This window comes from Salmo salar, chromosome ssa03, assembly GCF_905237065.1.
Source record: "Salmo salar chromosome ssa03, Ssal_v3.1, whole genome shotgun sequence".
NCBI lineage: Eukaryota > Metazoa > Chordata > Actinopteri > Salmoniformes > Salmonidae > Salmo > Salmo salar.
This window is the reverse complement of record NC_059444.1, coordinates 71,117,575-71,134,922: the sequence shown is the minus strand read 5'-3', so window position 1 is coordinate 71,134,922 and position 17,348 is coordinate 71,117,575. Positions and strand designations below refer to the sequence as shown.

Sequence of the window (17,348 nt, the reverse complement as noted above, 5' to 3'; positions counted from 1 at the left end):
TTTCAAATTAAACGTATATGGAAACAGGTGAATTAACACTCCTCAGCAGGCTCAAGCAAGCTAAATCCCACATGGTAGCAAAAACTAACTAGCAGAAATTGTTAACAAGTTAGAAATGATTTAAACACCATGCTGTAGGCTACTATTTATTAGGTAACAAAAAATGTCTCATAAAATATATTCACCCCACCCAGTATTGTAATCAAAACTTACCAGAAAGCATGTAACCCCTGGCTCAGACAGTGTAGTAGTGGGTTCAATAGCATCTCATTAGTGTGCAAGATCTTGAGAATCAGCTGTACATGTGATGGAAGAATGCACTGTCCATGCAGAGGGTTGCAACTCCATTGAATTGGGGATAGTTTAACCAAAATATGCCACAAGACCTAGAATTGCCTTGTGTATCCATCAAAAAAGGTTCACTGTTATAAGCTAACCTTTTTTTAAAAAAAAATGAATTTAAGCAAAATTCCCAAAATTCCCGGGCTTAATTTACCATGGAACATTTCCGGGAAGTTTCCGACCCTTTGCAACCCTAGTGCTGAGTGATAAGTGCTTTTTGGGGTCGTTTTGGTTCTATTATTATTAAAAAATAATCACGGTTTTGATAACACATTTGTCATTAAATGCACTATGTGGATTGAATGATGTAACAACACAGAATAAAACGTTTAACAAAAGTCCCATGATGGTAGTGACTGCCCATTACTGCGCTTATTAACCATAATTTATTTACATTACTATTTACTTTATAAATATTTTAATATATATACATATATTACATTTTGTTTTATTTGACTTTTTATTATTTAATTCCAAGTCATCATCATCTCTATAGAGCTGCTTAAGTAAATAATGCATACTTTTATGACTGCTGAATATCAACTATCAATCACTTAGATCATGTATGTTCAGGTAGCGATACCTCCCGAAGCAACTGCTCCCTATCCCTCTCGCTCGCGTGTCTTCTGTCTCTTCTCTCCCTCTGTGTGCCCCACACAGACCGGATAAGTAGGCGCGAAATTGTTTATGGTCATGTTGGTTAATTACTGCGCTAATCTATGTAGAATATTGGCTTGTTGGAAACTACAACTCTACTATATCACACAGTTTGGACTTGATCTGTTTTATCTCTATTGGTTTAAAAAAAAAAAAAACATATCTGATGTTTTGGTTAATTGCTCAACACTACTTTGTTTACAAACATTGGAGTAAAACAAGTTTATTTGGAGTCTGGATGGGGTGACAGTTGAACTAAGCTCGAGGCATTTCTAGTTATATTCTTCAAGAATCAATGGGTACTGCAACTGCAGATTGCCCTTTTTAAATAAGTGCACACTTTAATTAATTGGAGAGGAAAGGTAGTCATGTGTCTGTCTGTTTTTGCATTTTAACTGTTGCATGTGACAAAACAAACCCATGATTTGTTGTCATCAAATTTAATTTGTCACATGCTTACTTATGGATTATTGTCCAACAATGCAGAGTTAAAGATGAGATGAAAAATATTGTACAAAATTGAGATGGTGACATGAAGAATAAATACACAGTGAATAACAAATAGAAATAGCATGGCTATACATATAGGGAGTACCCGTAACGAGTCGATGTGCAAGGGTACGAGGTAATTGAGGTAGCAATGTAATGTACATGCAGGTAGGGGTAAAGTGACTAGGCAACAGGATAGATAATGGACAGTAGCAGCAAAAAAGTTAGTGACTGTGCAAAAATGGCTACCATTTTAGCTGCATTTACCCATTTGATTAGCTATTTAGCAGTCTTGTTTAGGTGTCTTGGGGGTAGAAGCTGTTCAGGGTCCTGTTGATTTCAGACTTGGTACTGCTTGTCGTACAGTAGCAGAGAGAACAGTCTGGCTTGGGTGGGTGGCTGTCTTTGACAATGTTTTGGGCCTTCCTCTGACACCGCCTGGTATAGAGGCCCCAAGTTAGTCAAGATGCTCTCGATGGTGCAGCTGTAGAACTTTTAGAGGATCTGAGGGCCCATGCGAAATCTTTTCAGCCTCCTGTGGGGGAAGAGGTGTTGTCGTGCCCTCTTCAACTGTTGGTGTGTTTGGACCATGATAGATCCTTCGTGATGTGGACATAGATGAACTTGAACCTCTCGATCCACTCCACTACAGCCCTGTCGATGTGAATGGGGGTATGCTCACCCCTACGTTTCCTGTAGTCCACGAACAACTCATTTGGCTTACAGACTTTGAGGGAAAGGTTGTGGTCCTTGTCCTGCGAATTGGAGCGGGTCCAGGGTGTCTGAGATGATGGTGTTGATGTGAGTCATGACCAGCCTTTCAAAGCATTTGATGGCTACAGATGTGAGTGCTACGGGACGATCGTCATTTAGACAGGTTACCTTGGCATTCTTGGGCACAGGGACTATTCTTCCCTACCAAGCAAAAGGGCAGTAACTGCTCATAGTGTGGAACTGAGAAATATGGCTTTTATTTACCTTGGTTTCACAGTAACTTTATGCAGTTACTGCTAACATGACCCCCATTTTCTCCAAAACACAATACAATAGAGGCAGGATACTTGTCCACATGATTAAGCATGTATTTAATGTAGCAAAAAATGACTAACTCATTTTTGACCAAATGAGCAGTTACTGCATTTTTGCTTGGTAGGGCAGAATTGTGGTCTGCTTGAAACATGTATGCATTACAGACTGGGCCAGGAAGAGGTTGAAAATCAGTGAAGACCTTTTCCTGCTTGGCAGCTCATGCTCTGAGGACGCGTCCTGGTAATCTGTCTGGCCTTGTGAATGTTTAAAGGTCTTACTCACATCGGCTATGGAGAGTGTGATCACACAGTCATTTGGAACAGCTGGTGCTCTCACGCATGGTTCAGTGTATCTTGCCTCAAAGCGAGCATAGAAGGCATTTGGCTCATCACTGGGCAGCTCATGGCTGGGTTTCCCTTCATAATCTGGGATAGTTTGTAAACCCTGCCACATCTGACATGCATCAGAGCTGGTATAGTAGGATTTTATCTTAGTTCTGTATTGACGCTTTGCTTGCTTGATGGTTCGTCGGAGGGTGTAGTGAAATTTCTTATAAGCATTTGGGTTTGTGTCCCGCTCCCTGAAACAGCAACTCTAGCCTTTAGCTTAGTGCTGATGTTGCCTGTAATCCAGGGCTTCTGGTTGGGATATGTACGTACGGTCACTGTGGGGACATCGTTGTCGATGCACTTATTGAAGCCAGTGACTGATGCCATCGGATGAATCCTGGAACATCTTCCAATCTGTGCTAGCAAAACAGTCCTGTAGCTTAGCATCCGCTTCACCGGACCACTTCCGTATTGAGTGAGTCACTGGTACTTCCCGTTTGAGTTTTTGCTTGTAAGCAGGAATCAAGAGGATAGAGTTATGGTCAGATTTGCTAAATGGAGAGAGAGATGTGTATGCATTTCTGTGTTTTGGAGTAAAGATGATTTAGAGGTTGTTGGTTTTTTTTCGCCTCTAGTTGCACAGCTGGTACAAATGAGGTAAAACGGATTTCGGTTTCCTGCATTAAAATCAAAGCCACTAGGAATGCCACCCTTGGGTGTGCATTTTCTTGTTTGCTTATGGTCTTATACAGCTCATTGAGTCCAGTCTTATTGCCAGCATCGGTTTATGGTGGTATAAAAATATGATAACTCTCTTGGTAAATAGTATGGTCTACAGCAGCAGTCCCCAACCCCTGGGCCGCGGACGGGTACCGGTACCGGGTACCGGTCCGTGGGTCATTTGGTACCGGGCCGCAGAGAAAGAATAAATAACTTACATTATTTCCGTTTTATTTATTATCTGAGTCTGAACGATGTTTTATTTTGAAAAATGACCGGATTCCCTCTGTTACATCCGTCTATGACTCACTCTTGAAGCTTGTCTCGGTCACGTGATACGTTGCCACTAAAATTAAACCCACAAGCTAGCAAAATGAGTAAAAAACAAACGTCTTTGGAAAGTTTCTTTGCGAAGTGGAAAAGGCCCAGTGAGGAGACAGAAGAGCCTACGACTTCCGAGAAAAAGAGCTGCATTTAACAGACAATACCAGGAGTCCTACTTAAAATATGGATTTATCGCGACAGGTGATTCCCGCGCACCAAGCCCGCTCTGCATAATATGCGGCGACCGGCACTCTAATGAGGCAATGAAGCCTTCAAAACTGCTTCGCCACTTGGAGACCAAGCACCCTGCATTAAAAGACAAGCCTTCGGAGTATTTTGAAAGAAAAAAGCATGAACAAGGAGGACAGAAGCAATTACTGAGGGCCACCACATCAACAAATGCGAGTGCACTGAGAGCATCATACTTGGTGGCTAATCGTATTGCTAAGCCTAAGAAGCCATTCACCATTGGTGAAGAATTGATCCTGCCCGCCACTAAAGACATTTGCCGTGAACTTCTAGGAGAGGCTGCGGTTAAAAAGATGGCACAGGTGCCCCTCTCGGCTACCACCATCACTCGGCGCATTGAGGAAATAGCAGAGGACATTGAGACACAATTGTTGGAGAGGATTAATACATCACCGTGGTACGTACTCCAGGTTGACGAGTCTACAGATATTGACAACAAGGCAATACTACTTGTTTATGTGCGATATCTTTGTCAGGAGGATGTGCAGGAGGATATGTTATGTGCACTATCGTTGCCAACCAAAACCACAGCCGCAGAACTATTCAAGTCGCTGGATGATTATATATCAGGAAAACTGAAATGGTCCTTTTGTGTCGGCATATGCACAGATGGAGCTGCTGCCATGACCGGACGGCTGTCTGGTTTAACTACTCAGATTAAGGAGGTTGCACCTGAATGTGAGTCTACGCATTGTGTCATTCACAGGGAAATGCTAGCTAGCCGAAAAATACCACCGGAATTTAACAGCGTATTGAATGATGTAGTTAAAGTTATTAACCACATCAAAGCACACGCCCTTAACTCGCGCCTGTTCGAGCAGCTTTGTGAGGAGATGAACGCGGAGCACTGACACCTTCTCTTATACACAGCAATAAGATGTTTATCACGAGGGAGATCGCTGGCCAGAGTGTTTGAATTATGAGAGCCGCTGCAGATTTCTCTCAGGAAAAAAAAGTCACCGCTGGCAGCACATTTCAGTGACGAGGAATGGGTCGCAAAACTCGCTTACTTGTGCGACATATTCAACCTGCACAATGAACTCAATCGGTCACTTCAGGGGAAAATAACAACTGTCTTCAAGTTGGCAGATAAAGTAGCTGCATTTTAAAGCCAAACTGGATTTGTGGGGACGGCGCGTGAACCGAGGTATATTTGACATGTTTCAAACATTCGCGGGGATTCTGGAAGAGACTGAGCCCGAGCCTTCATTGTCCCAGCTGGTGCACGATCACCTGTCTTTGCTTTTAAAAGAGTTTGAGCGATACTTCCCAACCACAAAAGACCCACGAACTGCCAAGGAATGGATCCGCGACCCATTTGTCAACAAACCAGGTGAATCCAGCATGTCTATGCAAGAAGAAGATCAACTGCTGGAGATTTACATTTTAGTCATTTAGCAGACGCTCTTATCCAGAGCGACTTACAGTAGTGAATGCATACATTTCATACATTTTTTTTTTCTGAGATCGCAAATGACGGCGGCCTATTAAAAGTATGTTCGAGACAACTCTGCCGGTGTTCTGTATTAAAGTCACGGAAGAATACCCTGAGATCGCCACAACAGCACTGAAAACCCTGTTGCCATTTCCGACATCCTATTTGTGTGAAGCGGGATTTTTTGCAGTGACGGCAACCAAAATGATGGAGTAGACTGGACATAAGCAACACACTTCGGGTGTCATTGTCTCCCATTACCCCTAGATGGGACCGTCTCGTTGCAGAGAAACAAGCTCAGGGCTCCCACTGATTTAGCGTTATGGTGAGTTGTATTTTTCATACAATACAAATATAAAGTGATTCTTATTTTTAAGGCATGTTTAAACGTTACCATAGCGACCAGAGAGTGTTAGGGGGCAGAGAGGATGTTACTCATGTTATGTTGTTGGTGCGACATTACGAGGACGCTGCTAATAAAGTTGCATACGAGTACACAGTGCATTCACGTTTATTACATTTCAAAAATACCACCATTTTTTTTATGCTGGTCGTATCATTTTACTTTGTATTTATCCGCCACACCTTGAAGGCCGGTCCGTGAAAATATTGTCTGACATTAAACCGGTCCGTGGTCCAAAAAAGGTTGGGGACCGCTGGTCTACAGCTTATCATAAGGTATTCTAATGTGAGCAGAACCTCGAAGAGACGCGCTTCCCCGATGCTGCCGTTCTGTAATGCCGATGTATAGAAAAACCAGCTAGATTAATATTTTCCTTGTTCCACCACAACTCAGAGATGCATAGGATATTACAGTTCTTCAGATCACGTTGATGGGATACTCTCAAACAGAGCTCGTCCAGTGATTGCACGTTAGCCAATAGCGCCGCCTACTTCTCAGTTTCAGGGATTTGGGCCTGGTCTGGGATAATCAATATGTCCTCCGACTCATTGAAGTTAGTCCTCATCCAAATCGAGGTTGGTGGTGGCTTTTCTGGTTTCCAGAAGCTCTTTTCGGTCATAGGAAACGATGGCGTGAACATTATGTACAAAAAAAGTTAAGATCAACACCCAAAAATACACAAAATAGTTCAATTGGCCAGGAGCCCGTAAAACGGCTGCTATTCCCTCCAGTGCCATTGCTCACAAAATGTGCTATGCTACCTAGTAAATGACACCCTTTCTTCCTTCCTCTTCCCTTTAGGATGATTCCAAACCGCCATACTCATATGCACAACTGATAGTCCAAGCCATTACAATGGCACAGGACAAGCAGCTCACACTAAACGGAATATACACTCACATCACCAAAAACTACCCCTACTACAGGACTGCAGACAAAGGCTGGCAGGTGAGAAATGGCATCTTTCAATACAAATAATTTCAGTGAAAAATGGTGCATGTGAGGGGAAAGATCTGAACCTGTTTTGAATAGCATTAGGATTCCACCACATGGTTATATCTCAAAAACCACAGAGCATAGCCCCTTGACTTTTTCCACATTTTCTTGTTTCAGCATGGATCAACATTGTAGTTACTCCACAATTCTTACTTAATTGACAGAGGGAAAAGAAGTCTGTACAGAATAAAAATATACCAAAACATGCATCCTGTTCCCAACTAGGCACTAAAGTAATACTTGGCAAAGCAATTCACTTTTTGTCCTGAATACAAAGTGTTTGGGGCAAATCCAATACAACACGTTACTGAGAACCGCTCTCCATATGTTCAAGCATAGTGGTGGCTGCATCATGTTATGGGTATGCTTGTAATTGTTAACCTCTATGGGCTAGGCGGGACGAATTCGTCCCACCTACGTAACAGCCACTTGAAGCCTGTGGCGCGATTTTCAAAACCTTAAAAATCCTATTACTTCAATTTCTCAAACATATGACTATTTTACAGCTATTTAAAGACAAGACTCTCGTTAATCTAACCACACTGTCCGATTTCAAAAAGGCTTTACAACGAAAGCAAAACATTAGATTATGTCAGCAGAGTACCAAGCCAGAAATAATCAGACACCCATTTTTCAAGCTAGCATATAATGTCACATAAACCCAGAAGACAGCTAAATGCAGTACTAACCTTTGATGATCTTCATCAGATGACAACCCTAGGACATGTTATACAATACATGCATGTTTTGTTCAATCAAGTTCATATTTATATCAAAAACCAGCTTTTTACATTAGCATGTGACGTTCAGAACTAGCATACCCCCCGCAAACTTCCGGAGGAATTCGCATAACATTTCACTAAATTACTCACGATAAACGTTCACAAAAAGCATAACAATTATTTTAAGAATTATAGATACAGACCTCCTCTATGCACTCGATATGTCCGATTTTAAAATAGCTTTTTGGTGAAAGCACATTTTGCAATATTCTAAGTACATAGCCCAGGCATCACGGGCTAGCTATTTAGACACCCGGCAAGTTTAGCACTCACCATAATCATATTTACTATTATAAAAGTTTGATTACCTTTTGTTGTCTTCGTCAGAACGCACTCCCAGGACTGCTACTTCAATAACAAATGTTGGTTTGGTCCAAAATAATCCATCGTTATATCCGAATAGCGGCGTTTTGTTCGTGCGTCTCAGACACTATCTGAAATGGTAAATCAGGGTCGCGCGCATGGCGCAATTCGTGCCAAAAAAAATCTAAATATTCCATTACCGTACTTCGAGGCATGTCAACCGCTGTTTAAAATCCATTTTTATGCCATTTTTCTCGTAAAAAAGCGATAATATTCCGACCGGGAATGTCCATTTAGCTAAACTGAGGAAAGTAAACAAAGCTTTCGGTCGACGCGGGCACGCGCCTGAGTCTCACAGTACTGTAACCAGCCACTACCCAAACGCGCTACTTTGTTTCAGCCAGAGCCTGCAAAGCCACGATTCAGCTTTTTGCCGCCTTCTGAGACCCTATGGCAGCCGTAGGAAGTGTCACGGGACAGCTAAGATCCTCACTCTTCAATAAACAGAGACGAGAAGAACGACACCTTGTCAGACAGGCCACTTCCTGCCTGAAACCTTGTCAGGTTTTTGCCTGCCAAATGAGTTCTGTTATACTCAGACACCATTCAAACCGTTTTAGAAACTTTAGGGTGTTTTCTATCCATATGTAATAAGTATATGCATATTCTAGTTACTGGGTAGGAGTGGTAACCAGATTAAATCGGGTACGTTTTTTATCCAGCCGTGTCAATACTGCCCCCTATCCTAAACAGGTTAAGAACTGGGTAATAAATGGAATGGCGCTAAACACAGGCATAATCTTAGAGCAGGGGTACTCTTAACCGTATGCGGTCCAGAGCCTGCTGGTTTACAGTTTTACCTGATAATTAATTGCACACACCTGGTGTCCCAGGTCTAAATCAGTCCCTGATTAGAGGGGAACAATGGAAAAAAAATGTAGTAGAACTGGTTTTAAGGTCAAGGGTCCTAGATGAAAACCTGTTTCTCTCTGACACTGGGAGATGAATTTACCTTTCAGCAGGGTAGTAATCTAAAACACAAGGCCAAATCTTCACTGAAGTTGCTTACCAAGAAGTCTGTGAATGTAGCGGAGTTACAGTTTTGACTAAAATCTGCTTGAAAAGCTATGGCAAGACCTGAAAATGGTTGTTTAGCAATGATCAACAACCAACTTTTGACAGAGCTTGAAGAATTTTGAAAAGAATAATGGGAAAATGTTGCACAATCCAGGTGTGGAAAGCTCTTAGAGATGTACACAGAAAGACTCACAGCCCTAATTGCTGCCAAAGGGGTTTCTACAAAGTATTGACTCGGTTGCGAATCATTTTGTAAATGAGATTTACTTTTTAATTTTCAATCAGTTAGCAAAGATATCTAAAAACAGATTTATTGTGTGTAGGTGAGCGAGACTTTTTAAATACATTTTGAATTCAAGCTGTAACAACAAAATGTGGAATAAGTAAAGGGGTATTAATACTTTCTGAAGGCACTGTATATTAAGCTGTGCTTTGACTAATATGCAACCTTGTAAAAGTACACATTCACTTTGGCTTCAAACTGAAGGGCGGTACATGGCTTATCCCATCTGTTTCCATGTTGTTTTTGAGCATGTGCCATTGATGAACTGTGACGTGAATAACAGCCTTGGCTGCAGTGTGTTCGTACTAACACGACGGCGTATTCTGTTGTAGAACTCGATCCGTCACAATCTGTCACTGAACCGCTACTTTATTAAAGTAGCCAGATCGCAGGAGGAACCGGGCAAGGGCTCGTTCTGGAGGATAGACCCGTCCTCAGAGGGCAAGCTCATGGAGCAGGCCTTCAGGAAACGAAGGCCGCGGGGTGTGCCCTGCTTCAGGACCCCCCTCGGACCCCTCTCCTCCAGGTATGGACCTACTCACTCTCAGGTTTCAGTCACATGATGAGCTCGCTGCATGCTTTACTGCAGGGGTCTCCATCCGGTCGCTCGCAGCCCATCTATCCACATTGACATTATCCCATCCCTAGTTAGCACCAGTTGGCCTAAAAATGCCAAATGTAACACTATCTGCCAATTAATTTCCAGCAATAGTTCCCCTGTATGTCTGTGTAGTGCACGCATTTCACTTCCATTTACTTTGTGTAGCCAGTAAGAGATAATGATAACTGTCTTCTGGGTAGACTGTAGGCTTGGGCAGCATACCGTATACCGGGGTATTTGGAAACAGCCACGGCATGATTTTTCAATACCATTGAAACTATTACGTTTTTTCAATATTTTGTCACTTTTTAAGTAAATACCTGCAGTCAGCTTGTGTAATATGTTAGGAGATGAAGCATATCACGTTCTTAATTTCACCTGTCACATTATTTTACATTATGAAGCTTACCATAGTTCCCAGAACAGTTGAACCAGTCATGTGGGGCGGCAGGTAGCCTAGTGGTTAGAGCGTTGGGCCAGTAACCGAAAGGTTGCTAGATCGAATCCCTGAGCTGCCAAGGTAAACATCTGTCATTCTGCTCCTGAACAAGGCACTAAGCCATCATTGTAAATAAGAATTTGTTCTTAACTAGTTAAATGAAATAAAAAATAAATACATGTGTTTGTAAATAACACAATGGGAGAAAGCGTGAGCAGTTGGTTCCAGCTGTATATTGACAGTCAAGTGTTTTTTTTGCTTCAATAGAGTGATCAGGGACGTGCAACTATACTTTTCCTTCACAGAAAACACATTGCAACACATTCGGCAGAAAATAGCTTCATTTTCATCAGATGACAACCGAAGTGCAACGCCATTTGGCAAGTAAATGGGCTTACAATGAAAAAGCAAGGTCTTTTTTGCAATAAAAAAAAAAGCTACATTTCCTAATGTTTTGCTTAAAGTTAATCTTGCATTTTACTGGAGAAAAGGAGTCTGGCTACACAGTACTGGAGAAAAGTAGCTAAACATCATTCAGTGATGTCTGCTGATGGATGAGAACGCATAGACTTTCTGAGTGGAGAAATGCAACTGAAGCACAAAATGTGTCTGATGCCGAACAGAAATTACAATAAGAAGCATTTTACATCTGCCTTAACAAAACGCAGCAAGATAACACTATTTTTTTTCCTGTGTGAAAAAAGCAGACTTCTGCGTTAAAGCGACCCCCTATGTTTAACTTGCTAGTTATCTGAGTATGTGGCTGAATTAATAAGGTGACAAGGCATCATATAGTGTTAGCTTTCTCCTGTGTTTGAGAACTCAAAGCCCTTTAGATTAGTTATTTGTACAGCTGCCACTATCTTGATTTCCTTGTGCTTTTTCTCCTCTCCGTTCTCGGCCGTTCTTCTCCTCCCCAGGCCCGTTGCCCTAGTGACTCCAGACTCCACACAGACACAGCGTGTACACATGCTGCAGCAGAGCCAGTACTGTTCGTCCTTCAGACAAGCATGTATCAAAACTTTGTTCATTTGCTTATAAATGTCCAAACTCACCAAAAATGACGTTCAGTAGCTCCTATCTAGGCAATCCGGCTGATAAAGTTATACATGTATGTCTTTGCAATTCGTTTATTTTCGTTTGCGCTCTTTAGCATATTTAGTTGGCGTCCTCCATGGAAATGTTCTATTACTTGTGCAAATTTTGTTAGCATTCTCTTAATAGACGACCAATGGTTGTTTATTTGTTTTGGTGCGGCCTTGTGTACTAAGCCGGTAATACCGTATCTCGGGATGCGATCAGGACGGTATGACAATATGAAAGTATGGATACCGCCCAACTCTGAGACAAAAAGACTTTCCCCAAAACCATCTCAATTAAATGTTAACGGCAAAGTAGGCTTACCTGGCAGAATTCTATCATGATTATTTGATCAATCGGGTGGGCTTTGTTTAGCAAACTCTGTCATGACATGCAGCAACAAAAACATTGTTAGACCAGCACAGTCCTCTCTCACAAAATTCTCAATTAAAGTGGTATTACATGCAAATCAACTTTTTTTTTCCAGCCCCCAAAAAATGGTCATCAAATGTGATTTTAAACATTGGCGTGGACTCAACATCATATTTCATTGTTTCTCTAAGAATAATTGTAATTTTGAGTGAAAATCAGAACTGAATTTGGGAAAATACTGTGTATTTGAAGCTAGGGGAAAAAATTGTATTTTGCAATATGTTTCATAATTTAAAGTAGCTCTCATGCTAGAAAAGGTTGGACACCCCTTCTTTACTGTTAGATTGGTATGTTTTTGCCATTGCCTTGTGGCCATATGTGGTCACTATAATATATTCCCTATGGTGGAGTGTGACCTATGGTGGTAAATTTCAATGCATATGTTAATCTTGGCTTTAAAAATGCTCAGAGCCCTATCTGCTTTTCCCTTTCACAGGAGTGCCCCAGTCTCCCCTAATCACTCTGGGGTGCTCTCGGCCCACTCGAGTGGGGTGCAGACCCCTGACAGCCTATCCCGAGAGGGTTCCCCTGTCCCCATGGAACCAGAGCCCGCTCCGGCCCCTCCCCCTGCCACGGCAGTCCAGCCCAAACTAGCTGTCATCCAGGAGGCCCGCTTTGCACAGAGTACACCAGGTGAGAGATGCCCATTTTTGTCCAATCACATTGTTGGAGTCTTCTCCAATCCTATGTACAAATGTGCAGTCGTCACATGTGGATCCTCCGTTAAAGAAAGCTATTGTTTGTCCAGGCTCCCCTCTCAACAGCCAGCCGGTGCTCATCACGGTTCAGCGTCAGTTACCTCAGACCATAAAGCCGGTGACCTATGCCGTGGCCACGCCTGTGACTACCAGCACCAACCAGAACCAGCAGCCCGTCATGCAGACAGTGCACGTCGTCCACCAGATCCCTGCCATGTCTGTCACCAGCGTGGCCGGGCTCAGCACCGCCAACACCTACACAGTGGCCACCTCCGCCATGGTCACCCTCCAGACTGAGCCCCAGGAGAACGGAGACTACTCTGAGGCCAAAGGTGAAGGAAGGAAGGAGGATGGTGTGTGTGTGTGTGTGTGTGTGGATGGACAGATTGTGTTGACTCAAGGTAGTAGTGGTTTCAGCCAGGTTTACGTAGGTCTGTTTTACCCTTGACCAAGGCACCTGTGTGTGTGTGTGTTGTCTTAGTAAATGTGAAATGTATCATGTTGATCAGTTATTGTAGAGCCTGTTAGTTATTAGAGGTCATTGGCATTCCTCTTTTTTTCCTATGTTTGTCTCTAGTAAAAGTAGAATCTGTTCCAACCATCACCCACGCCTCTATAGGCGGTGGCAGTCGCATCATCCAGACGACCCAGTCGGCCACGCCCTTACAGCCGCTGACCTTAGTGCAGCAGCAGCCGCCCTTGGGCCAGCACCAGCTCCCCATAAAGACCATCACACAGAACGGCACCCACCTGATGCCAATGCAAGCCGCTGCAGGTGAGACACTGACTTAGAATGGATCCTGTCAAAGCGCTTTATCCGCATCTGTAGTCTACCACTGTTGTGAGTAGTGCCTGTTTGTTTAATTAACTAGAATTCATGCAGCATACTTGTCAGTGCTGCTTTGCAGTGTGTTTGGGTATCTCGAAGGGCCATACGAATCCCTGTTTGGCTGGAGTTTCCTACACTGTTTGGAAAAGTACACTTTCTATTGGCATATGTTCTAAGACATTAAATTACTTAGCAGATTCTATCAATTCTGGCACTGAAATATTTCTATTTTTTTCCCTCATCTTCCTCCCTATGTTCAGCCACAGCTGTTGCGAGTCCTCTCCACTTGCTGGCCACTCACGCCTCAGCTTCAGCCTCCCTCCCGACCAAACGACAGAACGGAGCCCAGGCGGCCAGCAATCAGCCCAACGCTAAGCGCATCAAAACAGAGGAAGGGGACAGCGCCACCGCAACCCGCGCAGCAGACACGGACTCGTCGGCAGCCAATGACCAAGCCAGCCACCACAACTAGTCTTCTACAACAACACCACCACCATCTTGTTTTTGTTTTTCTCCTTTCCTACCATTTATTTCCCCCTTCTTCCATTGACTCCCAAGGTGCCAAAAGGAGAAGATTTTCATTTGGGTTTAACCATTGTAGAGGATTGGAAAATATGACCACCCCTTTAAAAAAAAAAAAGACTGAAAACATTGTTGAGATTTGAAAAAAGAACAACTAGGACGAAGAAGAACTCTAATTTGAAGGTCCCCCTGTGAGACATCGCCACGGAGGAGGATGACGACTACTCCAAGACCACAGGAAGCCTTAACAACAATTAACCTTTAACATGACGAGCTGAACTTTGACCACCTGCAGCGAGCGGTCTGACTGAGTCCCACGTTAGCCCGGCGGTCGCACGGCACCTCTGTCTCAACTACCTCAGTGCAGATTGGGGGCCAAGGGCACCACTCAACGGACCCATGGGATGACTGGACGAAGTGACCAACTAGCAGCATGAGAAGCATTTGACGCAAACATGACATGTCAATGAGTGCATTCAGCAAAAGGGATCAAAACAGTCGGAGCCAATTCCTGGACCTTTGGCAGCTAGCCTTTCATATACTGACCTAGCCTTATTGCAGCTGTAAGTAGAAATGCTGTATTTTGTTGTTCAAGATCTGTTTTGGATGTATTTTCATTTATATAGGTAAAAAAAAGTAATAACAATAATTTAAAGAAAGCATACAGCAGTGGGGTCAATGACATTTCAATCACTCCACCTGAACTTCAAAATTCTCGCTGTTAGTTTGTATGTGGATTTTTTTTCTGTTCAGTGTAGTGTTTTTTTACAATTCTATCAATGGAGTGTTTTTTTCCCCCTCTGTCAAATCCACGTTCTGTCATCCAAATCAATTTGCTTTGTTACACTTACATATTTTCATACTTGCACAGATAACCAGTAAGATATAAGCATATTAATTCCATGTGTAGTTGATCAGATGCCTCCTCATCGAGATTTCATGTAACAGACTACAGAAAAGTACCTGAGCCGTTAATGCTTGAATCCTTAGTTGAAACAATACCAAAGTGGTCACTCCGCCTCTGTGTTTGGTAAAAAGCTGAGGGATGGGCCTGGAGAAATGTAACCACTCTCAAAATGACAGACGGGGCTATTGATGCAAGGACTGACTATCCATGATATAAAAATTGTGGTTTTAACCATGTTTTGAGACTACCGTGCTTTACATTTACATTGTTTACAAACATTGGCGTAGAACAAGTTTTTATATTCTGGATTCTCATGGGGTACGAGAGTTGAACTAAGCTCATTAGGCGTTTAAGTTATTATTCAAGAATTGATGGGTATAATTCATTTAAGTCAGAAAATGGATGTAGCAACTAAGGATTCTAGCTTTAACTGTACATTTAGCAGAAGAAAAGAGCTGCTTAAAACCAGACCAGATCGGCACTTGGTAAAATGTTATTTTTTTTCTCTCGTTATCCTTGGCTGTGTGGACAGACCCTTTGCTTGATTACTCTGTTCCGGCAACCTGACGAGTCTGTCTTCAGATTGTATATGTTCCAAACTAAGAAGATACAAGTGATGGATATTTGTTCCGCTTCAGTGGATAAATGCTTTTTATTTTTTATTTTATATAAATTAATTTAAAACCTTTCACTCTATTTTACTTGTCCAAAGGTTTCACCACAACAGGGATCAGATCTTCTGCTCTCAGTACGCTTTTCATTCACAGATGTTTCAGAGACAACACGCTAGAGCAGCTGATGGCAGAGTGTACTTAGAAGCAGTGCGTGGCCATTCTACTGCCTCTGACCAGATTATTGTTCTTCAATTATTCATGTTGAATCGCTGCCTTTCAACAACACCCAGCAGGTGATTGCTAACAGACCACGGCCACCCGTTCCTTTTAGCCGTTAATCTTTCTGGTGTTCCCCCTCACAATACAACTAGAGAATGACGCACCATAGCCTCTTTTGCTGAGGATTTGCCATTTAGCACACAAGACTTTCACTTGTGATTGAAGCGTTATGTAGTTGCCTTTTGACAGCTTCCGTGGGGAAATTCAAGATCTGCAAAATTAGACATGCTTTCTTTTAAACCCCTTTTATTGTATTGATCATTGTGGGAATTAGGATTTTGACAATTGACCACAGAGGGGCGGTATTGGCATGGTAAGCCAAACCTGCCTTCACATCACATACATTGTGCACAAAACATATCACCTTCCTAATACTGAGTTGCGGAATCCCCCCCACCCAGCACTTTGCCCTCAGAACAGGCTCAATTCGTCGGGGCATGGACTCCACAAGGTGTCGAAAGCGTTCCACAGGGATTCCACAAGCATTTCGCTACACCCGCAATAACATCTGCTAAATGTGTATGTGACCGATTTTGATTTGGCCCATGTTGACTCCAATGCTTCCCACAGTTGTGTCAAGTTGGCTGGATCTCCTTTTGGTGGTGGACTATTCTTGATACACATGGGGAAATTGAGCATGAAAAACCCAGCAGCGTTGCAGTTCTTGACAAACCAGTGCACCTAGCACTTACTACCATAACCTGTTCAAAGGCACAAATTATTTTGTCTTGCCCATTCACCCTCAATGGCACACATATAATCTGTCACAATTGACTCAAGGCTTAAAAAATATTCTTTAACCTGTCTCCTCCCCTTCATCTACACTGATTTGAAGTAGATGACAAGTGACATCAATTAAGGAATTGTAGCTTTCAGCTGGATTCACCTGGTCAGTCTGTAATGGAAAGAGCAGATGTTCCTAATGATATGTACACTCAGTGTACATCATCACCTGTGACCTGGTGACAAACATCTAAAAGAAGCAACATTTGCATGCTTGGACTAAGATAAATGTTTCACTCATTAGTATTACTCTGTCATACTCTATTTTGCATGACATTGTTGCATTGTCATAGCTGGGGTTTGAGTTCTAGCTTGGTATTAGGTGTGTGTGTGTGTGTGTGTGATTTCAGTTTAGCTTTACTTTCTTTCCGACCATATGCCCCTAGAATGCTCCTGTCAGATTTGTATGACTTCACAAGCAACGATTAATGCAGTCATGACACGCATGTTAAATAAAGCTCAACGCTTGTCTTTCATCCTAACAGCAAAGCCAACTCAAACAGGAGTACAAGTTGGAAATGTAGGTTATCAAGCAGGTTCTAGATACCGTGCCTTCAAACTATTCATGCCCCTTGACTTATTCCACATTTTGTGAGTCAATTCAAAATGGATTAAATTAGATTTTTTTCCCCTTGTTTTTAGACATTTTAGTGAATTTATAAGAGAATTTCTGAATATATGTACATACATAAAGTGAGTGCATTCGGAACGTATTCAGACCTCTTGACTTTTTCCACATTTTGTTA

General features: G+C 42.5%; 1 protein-coding gene across 2 annotated transcripts in view; it reads left to right on the top strand.

Annotated features, from left to right (window-relative positions):
• Positions 1-15,614, top strand: part of LOC106601484 (forkhead box protein K2) — a 32,670-nt gene extending 17,056 nt beyond the window's left edge. For both annotated transcript variants that reach the window (XM_014193707.2, XM_014193708.2), the window contains exons 4-9: positions 6,779-6,925; positions 9,751-9,944; positions 12,407-12,603; positions 12,719-13,000; positions 13,246-13,443; positions 13,758-15,614. In XM_014193707.2, the coding sequence (XP_014049182.1) occupies positions 6,779-6,925; positions 9,751-9,944; positions 12,407-12,603; positions 12,719-13,000; positions 13,246-13,443; positions 13,758-13,969 (1,230 nt within the window). In that variant the 3' untranslated portion in view covers positions 13,970-15,614. The remainder of the gene's footprint in view (positions 1-6,778; positions 6,926-9,750; positions 9,945-12,406; positions 12,604-12,718; positions 13,001-13,245; positions 13,444-13,757) is intronic.
• The last annotated feature ends 1,734 nt before the right edge of the window (positions 15,615-17,348 follow it).